The sequence below is a fragment of the Myxine glutinosa genome, chromosome 1, assembly GCF_964187855.1.
Source record: "Myxine glutinosa chromosome 1, kmMyxGlut1.1, whole genome shotgun sequence".
In the NCBI taxonomy this organism is placed as follows: domain Eukaryota; kingdom Metazoa; phylum Chordata; class Myxini; order Myxiniformes; family Myxinidae; genus Myxine; species Myxine glutinosa.
This window is the reverse complement of record NC_136261.1, coordinates 280,809,264-280,824,536: the sequence shown is the minus strand read 5'-3', so window position 1 is coordinate 280,824,536 and position 15,273 is coordinate 280,809,264. Positions and strand designations below refer to the sequence as shown.

The 15,273-nt window shown below is 43.4% G+C and overlaps 1 protein-coding gene across 2 annotated transcripts in view; it reads right to left on the bottom strand.

Annotated features, from left to right (window-relative positions):
* IFT43 (intraflagellar transport 43) overlaps nt 1-15,273 on the bottom strand; it is a 120,771-nt gene that overhangs the window by 65,978 nt on the left and 39,520 nt on the right. For both annotated transcript variants that reach the window (XM_078766782.1, XM_078766777.1), the window contains exon 4: nt 7,593-7,636. In XM_078766782.1, coding sequence (XP_078622908.1) covers nt 7,593-7,636 — 44 coding nt within the window. The remainder of the gene's footprint in view (nt 1-7,592; nt 7,637-15,273) is intronic.

Genomic DNA, 15,273 nt, shown 5'->3' with positions numbered 1-15,273 from the left:
TGGATTGAGTGGATGAGAAGCATTTTAGGAAGAGGAGGTGGATGAGAAGGAAGTAATTGTGGATTGAGTGGATGAGAAGCATTTTAGGAATAGGAGGTGGATGAGAAGGAAGTAATGTGGTTCTGTCACTTTTGATTCAAGTTCAAGTTCTTCATTCAAGTTCTGATTCAAGTTCTGTTACTCAAGCTTTTGGGTCTCACTATCTGCCATGATATTTCCTGGGAAAACCACATTTCCAAGCTGGTCTCTAAAGCCAGTCGCTGACTGGGCATCCTCCATCATGCGAAGTCCTTCCTTGGCACACCTGAGCTCCTCACCACATACAAGGCTTTCATCTGCAGCTCAATGGAATACTGTTCCCCCCCTCTGGGCCGGTGCTCCTGCCTCACACCTAGCTCGTCTTCACGCTGTTGAAACCAAAGCGTTCAGAATCATTGGAATCTCCCGTGATGAAGCTAACTCCGAGGGCCTTTCACTCACTCACCGCAGGCAGGTTGGTGGTCTTTCCGTCTTCTCCCGACTGCTCTCCGGCCTTGCCCCCCCCCCCCCCCCCCCCAGCTCTGTCTGTACTCTGTCCCCCAAATATGCCTACAGGTCGCACAAGATCTGACAGCAACCCTCTTATGGTTAAACTGCCAAAATCAAGACTCTCTGCTCACCTTCACTCCTTCATTTTTCTTTACTCCCACCTCTGGAACAAACATCCTCACTCTCTTCAATCCCACTCCTCCCTCCAGGTCTTTAAAACAGCTGTTCACCACCATCTCTTATCTTCCCCCATCCAAAATCTTGATCTCTTCTACCCCTGTTAATTCACCCCAGATCCACTTTTTTTTTTTGAAATCCCGACTTATTTTCTTTCCTGGAAGTTCCAGCAGTGTCCATGTGCTTTATACTTTCACCCCCCACCCCCGCCTTCCCATGCCTCCTCCCCCCCAAGCCCTCTCCCTCCCACAGATCTTCCGTTGTCCCTGTTCTCTGCTGTTGTACTTGTGTGCTTCCCTCTCTCTCCTCATTTTGTCTCGCGCTCCCTTTTTTGTATGTTTTGTGGGTCCGTTTTTTTATTATTGTGATTGATGTTAGCTCTTACACGAGCCTCGATGTTGTATACAAAAAATATATATATATGGATTGAGTGAATGAGAAGCATTTTAGGAAGATGAGGTGGATGATAAGGTAATAATTGTGGATTGGGTGGATGAGAAGCATTTTAGGAAGTGGATGAGGAGGAGAAGGTATACGTGCAGAATATTTGTTGTTGTTCCCTCTGCCACCAAAAGGTGGGAGGAGGTTATGTTTTCATCTCTGCCTGTTTGTTTGAGAACAGGATATCTCAAAACGTTTTGGATGGATTCGGCCGAAATTTGATGGAGAGGTTGGGTATGTGACAAGGACGAAATTCTTAAATTTGGTGAAGATTCGGATACTAGAATTTTAAAAAGGGATTCTTCACCATTGAGAATTTTTTAAAGGGATTCTTCACCATTGAGAATTTTTTAAAGGGATTCTTCACCATTGAGAATTTTAAAAAGGGATTCTTCACCATTGAGAGATAGGGCCAAAACGATATGTAGCACGATATCTCAAAAGGTCGTGGATGTATTCAGATGAAATTAGGTGGACAGGTTGGGTGTGTGACATGGAAAAATTAATTCAATTTTGGTGAAGATTCGAATCCGAGAGTTATTTAATCTTTAAGCGATTCTTTGCCATTGTAAGATGGGGCCAAAAACGATATATAGCACGATATCTCAAAAAAGTTGTGGACGGATTTTGACTAAATTTGGTGTATGAGTTGGTTTGGTGACAAGAACAAGTCGATTATATTTTGGTTCAGGTCCGAATCCAGATCCGGCCTATCAGTGGGATACAAAACGTAAACTGTTTAGCCTGGTGGAGGAATGCACTCACTGAGTGACGTTCTAGTTTGTGCTGCTAATGTTCAGAAGACAAAGCAAATGAGTGAAAGAGGAGCTGCCGACACTATCAGTCAAAAGTTTAAGTACCGGTGCACTTTTAAGTGTTAAGTACAGTAGTAAATAACCTAAACGTTTGACTGGTGGTGTACATCTATCTATAATTCCAGTAATCTCTGTGTGTATGTTTGTATGTTTGTATGTTTGTATGTCTGTGACCGCTGTTTCTCGACAACCACAGGTCCGATATACTTTAAACTTGCCAGGTATATTGCTGGGGACCCGAGGATGTGCCTTTTCAAGGTTTCATATTAATCGGACAAGTAGTTACCGAGCTATGTCCAAAAAACGATTCAACCAATCAGAGAGCAGCGAGCTATCACGTGTGCCGAACGTGGCGAAAAGACTCTGCCTCGGACGGCACATTTGAGAGCGTATTCATTTATTTCACGTTGGAAAACTATGTTGCCGTTAAACTATGTTTTAAAACTAATTAAAACTACTATCTATAATTCCACGGGTCCGATAAAAAACACCGTACTCGCAAGCCGTTCGCTTTGGACCAAACCATTTCATGTAAATAGAGGGGGGGGGGGATTGTCACCGTACTCGCAAGCCGTTCGCTTTGGACCAAACCATTTCATGTAAATAGAGGGGGGGGGATATAATTTTAGATATATATATAGTACGGGCATGCCCTAGTCTATCTATAATTCCAGTAATCTCTGTGTGAATGTCTGTGTGTCTGTGTGTTTGTCTGTGACCGCTGTTTCTCGACAACTACCGGTCCGATATACTTGAAACTTGCCAGGTATATTGCTGGGGACCCGAGGATGTGCCTTTTCAAGGTTTGAAATTAATCGGAGAAGTGGTTACCGAGCTATGGCGATTTAGCCGTTCGCCGTTCGCTTTGGCTTTGTGAATGGACCAAACCATTTCATGTAAATAGAGGGGGGGGTTCTGTGGTCGTTGCGAATGGACCAAACCATTTCATGTAAATAGAGGGGGGGGGTTCTGTGGTCGTTACTGCCACGTGGTTTCAAAGTTTTTTTTTGTTGTTGTTGTTTGCACGCACGCTTTTTTGCACGCACGTACGGGCACCCACGTACGGGCACGTCCTAGTATAATTGATATGAGGAAGGGATGGTTAGTAGATTTAGAAAATAAATTTGAGAAAAGGAAGAGAATGTGGGATGATAGGGTAAAGAAGAGATGAGAGATGAGAGGTGAGAAAAGCGAAAGAAGGTTAGGGATAAATAGAAGAGAAAGTTAAAATTTAGGGAAAGGGGGTGGGGATAGAATTTGGGGTCAAAATAACACCTTTTGCACAATAAATAGATAGTAAATTGTCGGTCATCTACATATTACATATACACAAAACGAGGAGTTGACTTTACTTTGTCAACCTTATTGATTAGAATTTTTAGCCGCGTCGCAGACGCTGCTAATAGAGTGCCCTCTGCTGTTGTTGTTGTTCTTCTTCTTGTTCTTGTTCTTGCAGAGAAGACAAAACCTCAAAGCTCCACCCATTCTGGGAACCATAGCTCCACCCATTGTGGGAGAGGCTTCATATAAACAAGTATCCACCATTTTATTAACTCGCATAGCTTTGAGGCCTGTTTTGTAGGCCCGTGGTGTCTTCCTCTCTCACACAGTTTTATTTCAAATCAAATTCGATATATCATTTCATTTTTCACAGTCGCTAACATAGTTTTAGACTCGGTTGAAAAAAAACGGGAAGAAAATCCGATGAAAGTTGCCCTTTATAGAACGAAATGAATTCTCAAAGGCCTGTAACTTCAAGTCCATTGAGATTTTTTTTTTTAAATCGCGGCATGGTCAGTCATATACCGCCCGAAATAACAGACGGGAAAATGCCGAGATATATTAAAAATTCGTCCATTTGATGACAATCGTCACGATGAAATATTTAATTTATACGTCGTCACAATAATGTGGAGAGAGGAGCATAGCTTCGTTCACGTGTCGCCACATACGGGAAATTGCCGAGATATATTTTCACTTTGCACAAAAATAACATCAAGTAATCGAATCAATAGGAATGTCCTGTGCCTATAACATCGACGTTATAGGCACAGCTGCATCTAGGCATTGTGTAACATCGACGCGGCTTTTGTTTTAATTAAAACTTTTTGTACTTGTTTTATACAAGGGCTAAGGCTTGTAATAGAGCTGACACACACACACACACACACACACACACACACACACACACACACAAACGGACAGACAGACGAGACAAACACTTAACACAGACATTGAACTTGGGGGAAGTGACGTCACTAACGTCGCTTCACAACATACTCTGGGTACCACCGACGTCATAACAATGGAATTTCCTCCTCCATATGGATGCGAACTGATGGGGATTGTCCATGCTCTAGCCTTTTCAAGCAAGGAAGCAGCACATACCATTTTAAAAGTCTTTGGTATGACTTCAACCTGTCCAAACTGGATGGATGCTTTTTAGGAGACACCATCTCCTTACTGGATGGCCGTTGGCTCCCTATGGGAGCTCATCCGCCCTTTTCCAGGTGTTGTTTTTGGTCCTGGCAAGGTGTCACAGTCACCCTCCTCACTAGCAAAGCCAGTGAGGGGTATCGGTTTAGTCGTCGACAACCCGACCATGCGGCACGTAGCACAGGATTACATGTTACCAGTGGCAGTCCCAAAAGACTGACCTGACCAGATTAATTAATCTGATTAATTAATCATTTTAATAAGACCTTTAAAGCCAATAAGCAGTGCCAATTAAATGGGAAAGGTATCAAGAGGGAAGCATTGAATCATTGATGAGAAAGATATTTCCACGTCGACAGGAACCGTGCCATGCCGCGAGGATGCAGAAATGTACTCGTATATGTCAGGAGTAACTAAATTCATGGCAAGTCAATGTGTCATGCCACGAATAATTTTACTCGCAAGATGAACTGAGTATTTTAGGAAGAAATCTGTAACTTTAATCTGATGATTACTGTCATTGTTACATATCACTAAACCTAATGCCGTGATTCAATATAGGACTATAGGGCTACAGGGTATTTTGCATGGCAGCCAGGCACAGGAATAAAAAACTAACACTTATATTCACCAGATTAACCCAACTTGACCCAAAAGTGGATTAAATGGAGTGAGCGAGTCAAATAAAGCAATAATTGAGATACATAAAAACACATTTATTCGCAGGAAGGAAGTAAACAAAGAGTTGAGCTGAAATTAAATAAATACATCCCAAAGACAACGCATTTAATCTAATTCCGTTCCCTCTGACTTTTTGTTATGGATCCATCACTTCCGCCTTTGTTGTTATTATGTACTTGTAGGATTTTTAGTTTCAGTTAATATTGTTGTTAAGATTTTTGTGTGAAATGGAGATGACTTTAGCAAAAGGTAAAAAGAAATGTTGGTGAAGGAAAAAGGAAAACGCGGCAAAGCAACCGGAAGAGGGGAGGAGGCGCTTGGCAGAGAGGAGACGGCCATGAGAGATATACAGCCAGAAAGTCGCATCGGGGCTGCGAGCAAACTTTTTTTGATATTGGTCGCGAATGAGAGTGTCGGGAGGGGAGGAGGGGAGTGTCGTTGAAGCTGAAGGGAAAGGTGTATGCTGCATGTGTGAGAAGTGTTATGATTTATGGGAGCGAGACATGGGTCATGAATGTAGAGCAGCAACGGAGGCTGGAAACAGTGGAAATGCGAATGGTTCGGTGGATGTGCGGAGTATCGTTGAGAGAGAGGAAGGCAAATGATGAATTGCGAAAGATGATGGGAATAGAGCCTGTGATTGATGCTGTGAAGAGGAACAGGTTGAGATGGTTTGGTCATGTGTTGAGGAAGGATGAAAGTGACTGGTTGAGAAGAGTGATGGAAATGAATGTTGAAGGAAGTAGAGGATGGAGAAGACCGAGAAAGACTTGGCTAAAGATGGTGGAAGAAGAAATGCGGGCAAGGGGGTTAACAAGGAGAGATGCAGAAAATAGGGCAATATGGAGAAGATTGTCATGGGGACCGCAAGGCTAACCCCCGCTCTAGCAGGGAAAATGGCCTTAAAATGCATGTTGTTGTTGTTGTTGGTCGCAAATGAGTTGAGGCTTCCTGGGGAAGCGATTGCCTGCGACATCGTCCTATATTGCAATTGCAATTAAACCTGCATCTCAGGTTTTATTACCAAGCGTGAGTTATTGTTGGAGGGGGAGCAAGCGCCTCCATTACAGGCCGATACGCCATTTTGTCCTCGAAGAGGCTGTCCGCCTGGTGCTTCATGTTTTGTCATTGGAATTCCCATATCGACATCATCGTGTGGAGCGCCGTTGGTTTCCATATCAGCTTAATTGTTGGTGGATGTGAGGCATGGATTACACTCACGTTTTGGGGGATCGTTATCCCGTGAGCCGCCAGCTGCCCGACCTCTCACCTCGTAACTCTTTGTCTGCACTCGCGCTGATACATGCCGATTTCTTGCGGTCCTGCACGACTTCAAACTTCACCCAGCGTGGGGATTCATGCACGGACTTTGGGAATGTTACATTCCACTCACGTTTGGCGTATCGTGAGTTTATGGCTTTGAGAGCATTGGGGAATGATGGTACCATTATATGTATTGTTCGTTTGATGCAAGTGATATTTTCATTGTACTTTCTTTAAGAGTGTTATTATTGTGTATGTGAGAGTTATTAATACAATTACTTGTTTTGTTCTATAATTGCATTGATGTGGTTTTACCATGGTTTATTAGTACACTCAAAATAACAAATCTTTCTGCCGTGTTCCCTCTCGAGACTCTGAGGGGCACCGTAACCAGGGTTTGGGGAGGTAATGCTTTTACCTAATCTTATGACTGACTAAGTATTATCACTCTCAAGTATGCAAACAATACATTGGAAAGGTTGGAGAAGATGATGGGTTGGGTGGATGGGTATAAGGCCTTCCTTTAGCTCGAGGCACAGTGAGATAGTTTTGGTCTGACATGCAGGTTGTTGTTTCTCCACATACGACAGGCCCAAGGTGGGTTGCTTGGGCATGGTCGCAGGAAGCATAATCTGAGAGGTTTGGGATCCAGCCAATGTCGCTCTCTTTGTGAAAGAGAGCAGAGCTGTCCTCCTTATGTGGTGAGACTCATAAACTAGAATGTCTCTCCACCAAGATCTGAAGTGTCGCTTGTCCCAGGCTGAATAGCTTACTGAATATCCATCGATCCGTTCCGGGCTGCATAATGAAACTGACCCCGCATGATGCCACTCCTCTGCCTCATTGGCTGGCGAGATCTAAAAGGTTCCAAGTTTGAATTTCATGGAACGCTTGTTCCAAACTGCATGCGCACACATCTGTCCTCCTCTACAAGACCATTGTGGTTATGGCAAATTCCATCACCATTCAAAGTTCATTGGACACAACACAGACAGAGTAACCAGTTGGCAATCAACCAAAGAAGGTTTTGAATTGAGAGGAATGAAGGGGAGGGGTGAACTGGGGGGGGGGGGGGGGGGAAACGCTTTCTACACGTGACCCTGACAGTTCTTACTTGCAGAGATACAAAACCATCTAACTAAAGACATAGATTTAAGGAATAACTAACAACTTTAATTAATTCATCCCCTTACCCTCCCTCCCTTCCCCAGACCATTTTACTACAATGTAATATCTCACCAGAAAACTTACCATCATCATCCAATTCTGAAGTTGTTGAAGGTTTCAATTGATTTCTGAAAAAACATAAGGGTAGGGATAAACATTGGCATGAAGAATTTATTACTGAATTAGAGGAATTAATTTACTTATAATTACATTAATTTACTTGGCCTTTATTAAAGCTGGTACTGCATAATATTACATATAAGGGAACCCTATAGAAAACGAAAACTTTCAATGGCCACATTACAAATGTTTACATAAATTATAGGAAAATTGCTTTCAGACGAAATTTTCTTCAATCCTCAAGCTTGTTTTTCTACAAAGGAAGTAAATAAAAGTCAGCAATATTACACATCACCGGACAGCCATATATAAATAGGGTAATGCCAGATGGGTATCATACTGATCGAAGTGTACATACAGTATATCAGCTTATAATTTAGCCATTTCATATTAAAGGTTCATCATCAGCAAGACAAAACTACTTGATATAACAATGAATACAAGTCTTGGCATATGACCACATACTTATGTACCAAATGACACAATAAATGTACAATAAATGCATGCACACAGCCTCTCTGACAAGCTCACTTGCTGCTTTTTACCTTAATAGCCTCAATCATAGAACCAAGAGATTAAGGATGAAACTGGACGAAAGGAAAAAAAAAGATTTAAAGCAAAATGACAACACAAATGCAATGGTGATGAAAAGACAAACTTTATATCTTTGCTTCTTTCTATGGTAAAGAAGCAAAATAATAAAAGTAATAATATTTAGAATGAAGATGCACATACATATTTGTATCATCAAAAAAAGGAAAACAAGTAAACGTATAGAAGAAAAAAAAAGAAAAAGAAAGGCCAACAAAGATAAATGTGTTTTGCAAATGCTCACAACTCACAAGGAAGGATGCATTTACAAGACAGAAAACTTCAACCACAAAGAATCATCAATTCAAGTGCAAATCTCCCAATGAGCACCGACATGGTAATATCACACAAGTGTGCAATAGCCACATGGTTTCTCACAAGTTAACATTCCATTTAACCAGTCATGGACAGTGCTGTTTCTGTTTGAATGGCTTCATCAGCAGGACAAAATAGTTAATATGAATCTTTTGGGGAAAAAACCTAACTTAAAGTCAAAGGAGACTGCACAGACATTCTCGACATTTAATCAATAAGAGTCCATCTTAGGTTTATCGGCTGCTACATCAGGTGTGCTGACAGGCACGGATTTCTGCTGGATGTAGGGGCTGTGCAGGAATGCCTGTCTACCTGTCCATGAGAGACAATGTGTGCCTCTGACTTTAAGAGGCAACCTGCTCTGTCAAATTCAACAAGTTTTGGAAGTTGCCAAATAAACTAACCCCTCAAAAATGTGAATGTTTTCACTGAACAACACAATTTGTAAAAAGAGAAAATTCTGTTTTTAAAAGAGTGAATATGTAATATTTTGTTTAGAGTTTAATATTGTGAAAAAATAGGGGACTTAGTGATACAATTATGTATGTGCATTGTACAAGTATACTACGAAAGAGGAAGAGGCCACTCTGCCTATTTCCACCCAACACACCTCATGTAAGAAGAAATGAAAAAGCACACGTACAAACACACACACACAACGACTACAAATTGGCAGAACAACTGCAATTAATGAAATGGTTCTCTGACGACATCCAAATGGAATTTGGCCAAGATAAGTGTGCCAAGCGCACACTCGTGCAAGGTAGACAAAGAAAAACAGACAACATATAAATTGACGAAGATACAACAATACAGAACCTAAGCAACAAAGCATATCTGACAAACACATTGGAGTTGTAGAGGGCCACCAAATGCGCAAAATAATGCGCAAAACAATTACCAAAGAATACCTGTGTAGAACGAGGCTGATCCTGAAAACATACCTCTCCCCAAAGAACAAAATCAAAGTCATAAACCAACTGGCAGCACCAATCTTCCATTACAGCTGCAGAATAGCAAACTAGCCCCAAGCAGAAATCAAAAAACTAGATATCAAAACAAGGAAACTCTTCACTAGTCACAAAGTGTTCTACGAAAATCAGTGCATCCCAAGAATGTACCTCCAGAGGAAAGAAGGAGGTGGCAGCCTGATGGACTGTAGGATTAGCAGAGTATGTGAAAAGCTCAACAGACTACCAAATACAATTTGTATACAAGCATGAACACAACAAACCAGAAAAGGTATCTCTCACTCACCTTGCAAAAAAATTCCAAAAACAGGTGCGAATAGAAGATGTCACACACCAATCAAAAACAACAACAAATACAGCCCCAACAATTGCAAAAACGACAAAAGAAAAATACACGATGAAATATCAACAGATATACACCAACAACTGGGAGAAAGACAAAAGAGCAGCGAAATATAAAAATTGTCAGACAGATTGGAGATAGACAAAGAAGGATCATTGGAATGGCTAAGAAGAGGTCAGCTCAACTAGAATGGAGAACGCATCAAAATAAATGTCCAAGACCAAGAACACTACTCCAAAGGCTTTACAAAATGGTGGGACTGAGTCATTTGGGCGGGTATTCTGCCATGTAGATGAAGAACGCATGAGTACCTCTTATCGAGAGGTAAAAAACAACTGTGCACCAAAGGCACAAAAAGGTATGTAGAGTAATCCAGTGGCACATCTACAGAAATTTCAATATGGCAGTTTCAGAAAATTAATGGAAACATGAACCATAAGTAATCAGTGAAAACAAGGACATAATGCTCACGTATGACCAGATGATCCCATCCAGTGTGAACATAGAAAACAAAGCACTGCGACTGGACATAGTACTCAGATACAAAAAGGAAAATAAGGCATTGCTAATTGAAGTTTCAGTACCCAGCAATTTTTGTCTAAATAATACAGAATTCAAGAAAATTACGAAATATAAAGATCTCAACAATGAAGTGAAAAGATATTGGAAGCTGAAGAGTGCCGAAATTGTACCAGTGATAATTTGAGCAACAGGAATAATAAAGCAGAAGCTCACAAAGATCCTACAAACCATCCGTGGGAACATTACCACAAACGAACTACATTTGGAGGCTGTAAGGGGCTTCTTGTGGTGAGGCTATTGCCCAGAAACAACTTGCTTTCGTCTCCTGGAAAGCAAATCCAATGGAAGGAAATCTCATTTCCTTTCACAAAGCCCGAAACAAGTGTGTGTCCACTCTCAGGAGAGTCAGGAAACAATATCTCTCCGTTCTCAGGACAGAACTCTCTTATCTGTCTCCCTCTTGCAAATCCTGGTGGCGTCTGGTCAAATCTGTTTCTGGTGTTTGTTCCCCCTCCATCCCCTCCCTCACCTCAAACGGCCACACAGCTGACTCCGCACGTGAAAAAGCTGAATGCCTCAACTCTGTGTTTGCCTCTAAATCTTGTGTCCCAAACCCATCCCTCTCTGTACCCACCGTACCCAGTCGTACCCAGCTGCTCCTGGACTCTGTGTCCTTTCCTCCTGACAAGGTGGAAAAGTTTCTGTCAACCCTCGACTCTGATTCTGCAACTGGACATGACGGCATCAGCCCACGGGTACTAAAATCCTGTTCTTCCGCTCTTTCACTCCCTCTCTCTGTTCTCTTCACCCTCTCTTTTGCTCAAGGTCATCTGCCATCTGCTTGGAAATCTGCCAACATCACCGCTTTGCACAAAAAAGGTGCAAAAACAGATCCCAGCAACTACAGACCAATCAGCCTTCTCCCAATTATCAGCAAAGTCATGGAATCCATCATTGCTTCAGATATGAAATCTTTCCTCTTCTCCAATGGCTTGATCTCTGATCATCAATTTGGTTTCAGACCTGGTCACTCTACTCTGGACACGCTGCTCTGCTTTCTCAACAATGGATGGAGGTCCTCAATGCCAAACAGGAAATTAGAGCTGTCTCCCTTGACATATCACGTGCCTTCGATACGGTCTGGCACCCCGCTCTGCTCACCAAACTCTCCTCTTTTGGTATCCATGGAAATCTCCACGCATGGCTGGCGGACTTCCTCTCTAGTCGTAGTCAACATGTGGCCCTGAATGGGTTTCTCTCATCTCCTCTTCCTGTTCAGGCTGGAGTTCCCCAAGGCAGTGTTCTGGGCCCTGTGCTTTTTCTGGTCTTCATCAATGATCTCTCTGACTCTCTTGAAAATCCTCTCTATCTCTTTGCTGATGACTCTACTCTCTGTCGCTCCATTCTTCATCCCTCAGATCGGCAGTCTGCAGCCTCCTCACTCTGCAGACCTGGACAAAATCACAGACTGGGCAAACAAGTGGAACATGTCTTTCAATCCTGACAAATCTCACACTCTTACGATGTCTCTCCGAAACGACCGACTGGACAACCCTCCCATCCACTTTCTGAAAAATCCTCTCCAAGAAGTTCTGTCACTCAAGCTTTTGGGTCTCACTATCTGCCATGATCTTTCCTGGGAAAACCACATTTCAAATCTGGCCTCCAAAGCCAGTCGCCGACTGGGCATGCTCCGTCGTGCGAAGTACTTCCTTGGCACACCTGAGCTCCTCACCGCATACAAGGCTTTCATCCGCAGCTCAATGGAATACTGTTCCCCCCCTCTGGGCCGGTGCTCCTGCCTCACACCTAGCTCGTCTTCACGCTGTTGAAACCAAAGCATTCAGAATCATTGGAATCTCCCGCGATGAAGCTAACTCCAAGGGCCTCTCACTCACTCACCGCAGGCAGGTTGGTGGTCTTTCCGTCTTCTACCGACTCCTCTCTGGCCTTGCCCCCCCAGCTCTCTCTGGGCTATAGTTAGGTCCAAAACTTCAATTCCGTGACCATTTTCTGGCTAGTAATGTTTGACGATTGATTTGACTTCTATTGACATTTTATAACAAAAATAGCCTCTATGTCCCTCCCATAAATCCCGGCATTTTTCGCCAGAGGCCCGAATCCAAGATGCCCGCCGGCACTATCTTGAAAAATTAAGTTTTGAACCAGAACACCTAGAATCACGTACAAAGACACTTTGGTGGCCATCTTGGATTTCTGGGTCAAAATAATGTCATAACGTCAAACTAATGTCAGATTCGGAATCCTCGTGGTCAAATTACCCAAAAAAGTGTCTTTGTACGTGATTCTAGGTGTTCTGGTTCAAAACCTAATTTTTCAAAATAGTGCCGGCGGTCATCTTGGATTCGGGCCTCTGGCGAAAATGCCGGGATTTTTGGGAGGGACATAGAGGCTATTTTTGTTATAAAATGTCAATAGAAGTCAAATCAATCGTCAAACCTTACTAGCCAGAAAATGGTCACGGAATTGAAGTTTTGGACCTAACTACTATGTCCCGCAAATATTCCTACAGGTCGCACAAGATCTGCCTGCAACCCTCTTATGGTTAAACTGCCAAATCAAGACTCTCTGCTCACCTTCACTCCTTCATTCCTCTTTTCTCCCGTGTCTGGAACAAACTGCCTCACTCTCTTCAATCCCACTCCACCCTCCAGGTCTTTAAAACAGCTGTTCACCACCATCTCTTATCTTCCCCCATCCAAAACCTTGATCTTTTCTACCCCCGCTAATTTCACCCCAATTCCACTTTTTCGAAATACCAACTTCTGTCCTGGAAGTCCGTGGTGTCCTTGTGTTTTATACTTCTCCCACCCCCCCCCCCCCCCCCATTCCCACGCCTCCTCCCCCCAAGCCCTTTCCCTCCCACACATCTCCCTGCTCTCAAATGTTGTGTGCTCTCAAGTGTTTGTGTGCTTCCCCTTCTCTCCCCATCTTGTCTTCCGCTCCCTCTTTTTATGTATTTTGTCTGTCTGGTTGATTTGTTTGTGAAGTAAATGTCAGCTCTTTCACGAGCCTCGATTCAGTATACAAAAAAAAACAAAAAAAAAATGTAGTGTGCAGTCTTATCTGGTCTTGTCATCTTGCAGTGTAACACGGCCCCGCTCAGCCCCGCTCGCGCGCCACCAGGCCCCGCTCCAAGCATCCCGCCGCTCACGAGGTCCGTGCACCAAGCTCCAAAGCACCGAGCACCGCTCCAAGCACCACGAGGTCCCACAGCAGGAAAAGCACCGCACGTCCAACGCAGGCCAGCGGCTCCAAGCGAGGTCGATCTTCACACACGATCGGCCTGCCACGTCACAGTCAGCTCTCCCGAAGCAAATGTGCAAAAAGCAAGCGAACTCCACTCGGGCTATGACTCAACTCAACTCGGGCTGCGCAAGACGAAGAAGAGACAAGGGGCAATGTCCAAGCACCAAGAGAGCAAACAAGAGCACGAACTGCGAGAGACTCTCCAGACCAACTCTCTCTAAAATGCTCTCTCTCTCAGCCAAGCGCGTATCCAAGTTTGCTGCTGCTCCAAGCAAGCGCAAATCCAACTTTGCTGCTGCTCCAAGCCAAGCGCAAATCCAACTTCGCTCTCTCATAAAATGTCATTCAGCGCACGCTTAAATAACCTTGCCGGTGACGTCAGCCTTGGCACGCTACCAACCAGCAACTGCCACCAAACCTTCCAGCTTCGCGCCTCTCGCACTCGTTGGCTGGAGGTTCACGCCCAGCGCCCCGACCAATCACAGGACCATAGCGTGGCGATAGCTCGTAGCATGTAGCGTGTAGCATGGTGATAGCGCGTGGCACCCAATGCGGTTAGGCCTGTCGGAGGTGTAATTGGCGGCGGCCATCATCGGCGATGCCCCGGCCTGGTTTCTTTGCCTGTTCGTCTTCCAATGTCATGTCAGGGAAGGGAGTTATTTAGTGTTGCAATAAAGATCCTACCAAAGTGTCTAAGTGGTTGCGGTGCCAAAAGGGACAAAGGTTTGGCTGACCAGGTGAAACATACAGGGGCTCTACTCTTTAATCCCTACACTACTTACCACACAAACATCCTGGGGTATGCTCACAGATATACTCTTAACCGACAAAACACCTACACATGAAACTTATTACAAGGTAGATTCCTCACCGCGACAGACGAAGCACGTTACCTACACGGATCTATCTGGCTCTACATATCACTACCCCACCTGACATAACAATATATATATATGTATATATATATATATATATATATATATATATATATATATATATATATATATATATATATATATATGTATATATATGTATATATATATATACTATGTATATATATATATATATAATATATATATATATATATTATTTATATATATATAAATATGTATTGTTACGGTTTTTAGAACCTTCACTCGTAAATTTTAGTAAATGTGTCCCTTATAAATGTTCCCGTGTAAATATCCCCATCAATTGGCTGGTTAAAGATCGCACCCGAGTTAGTCCATGAACCACACGTAGCGAACCATAGGACCTCTTCGTAGTTAGCTCATTATTATGTGTTTCAGTTAAGAACCTGTTCCCAATAGTTGAATCTGCGTTGCATTAATCAAATAAGAGTAGGCCCAAAATTCCCTTCAAAAGCGGTGCGAGTGGTCTTCTAACTCCCCACCAGCCGCCATTGGCCATACGGTCGGGCCGAGAAAGAAGGGGGAGGAGCCACCAGAACAAGGTGTGGCAAGTCGGCTCGTCATCGGAGGTGGAGTCAGCAAGCCCTTACCGGCTAACCAGCACCGCGGTGAGTCAACTGGTAGGCGTGCCCTCGGAGCCCACGGCTTGATACGGCCACGTGCAATAAAGGCGGGCGCGGGGGACTGCTTAGCCAGATGAGTGATCCAGCCGAACCGAGAAG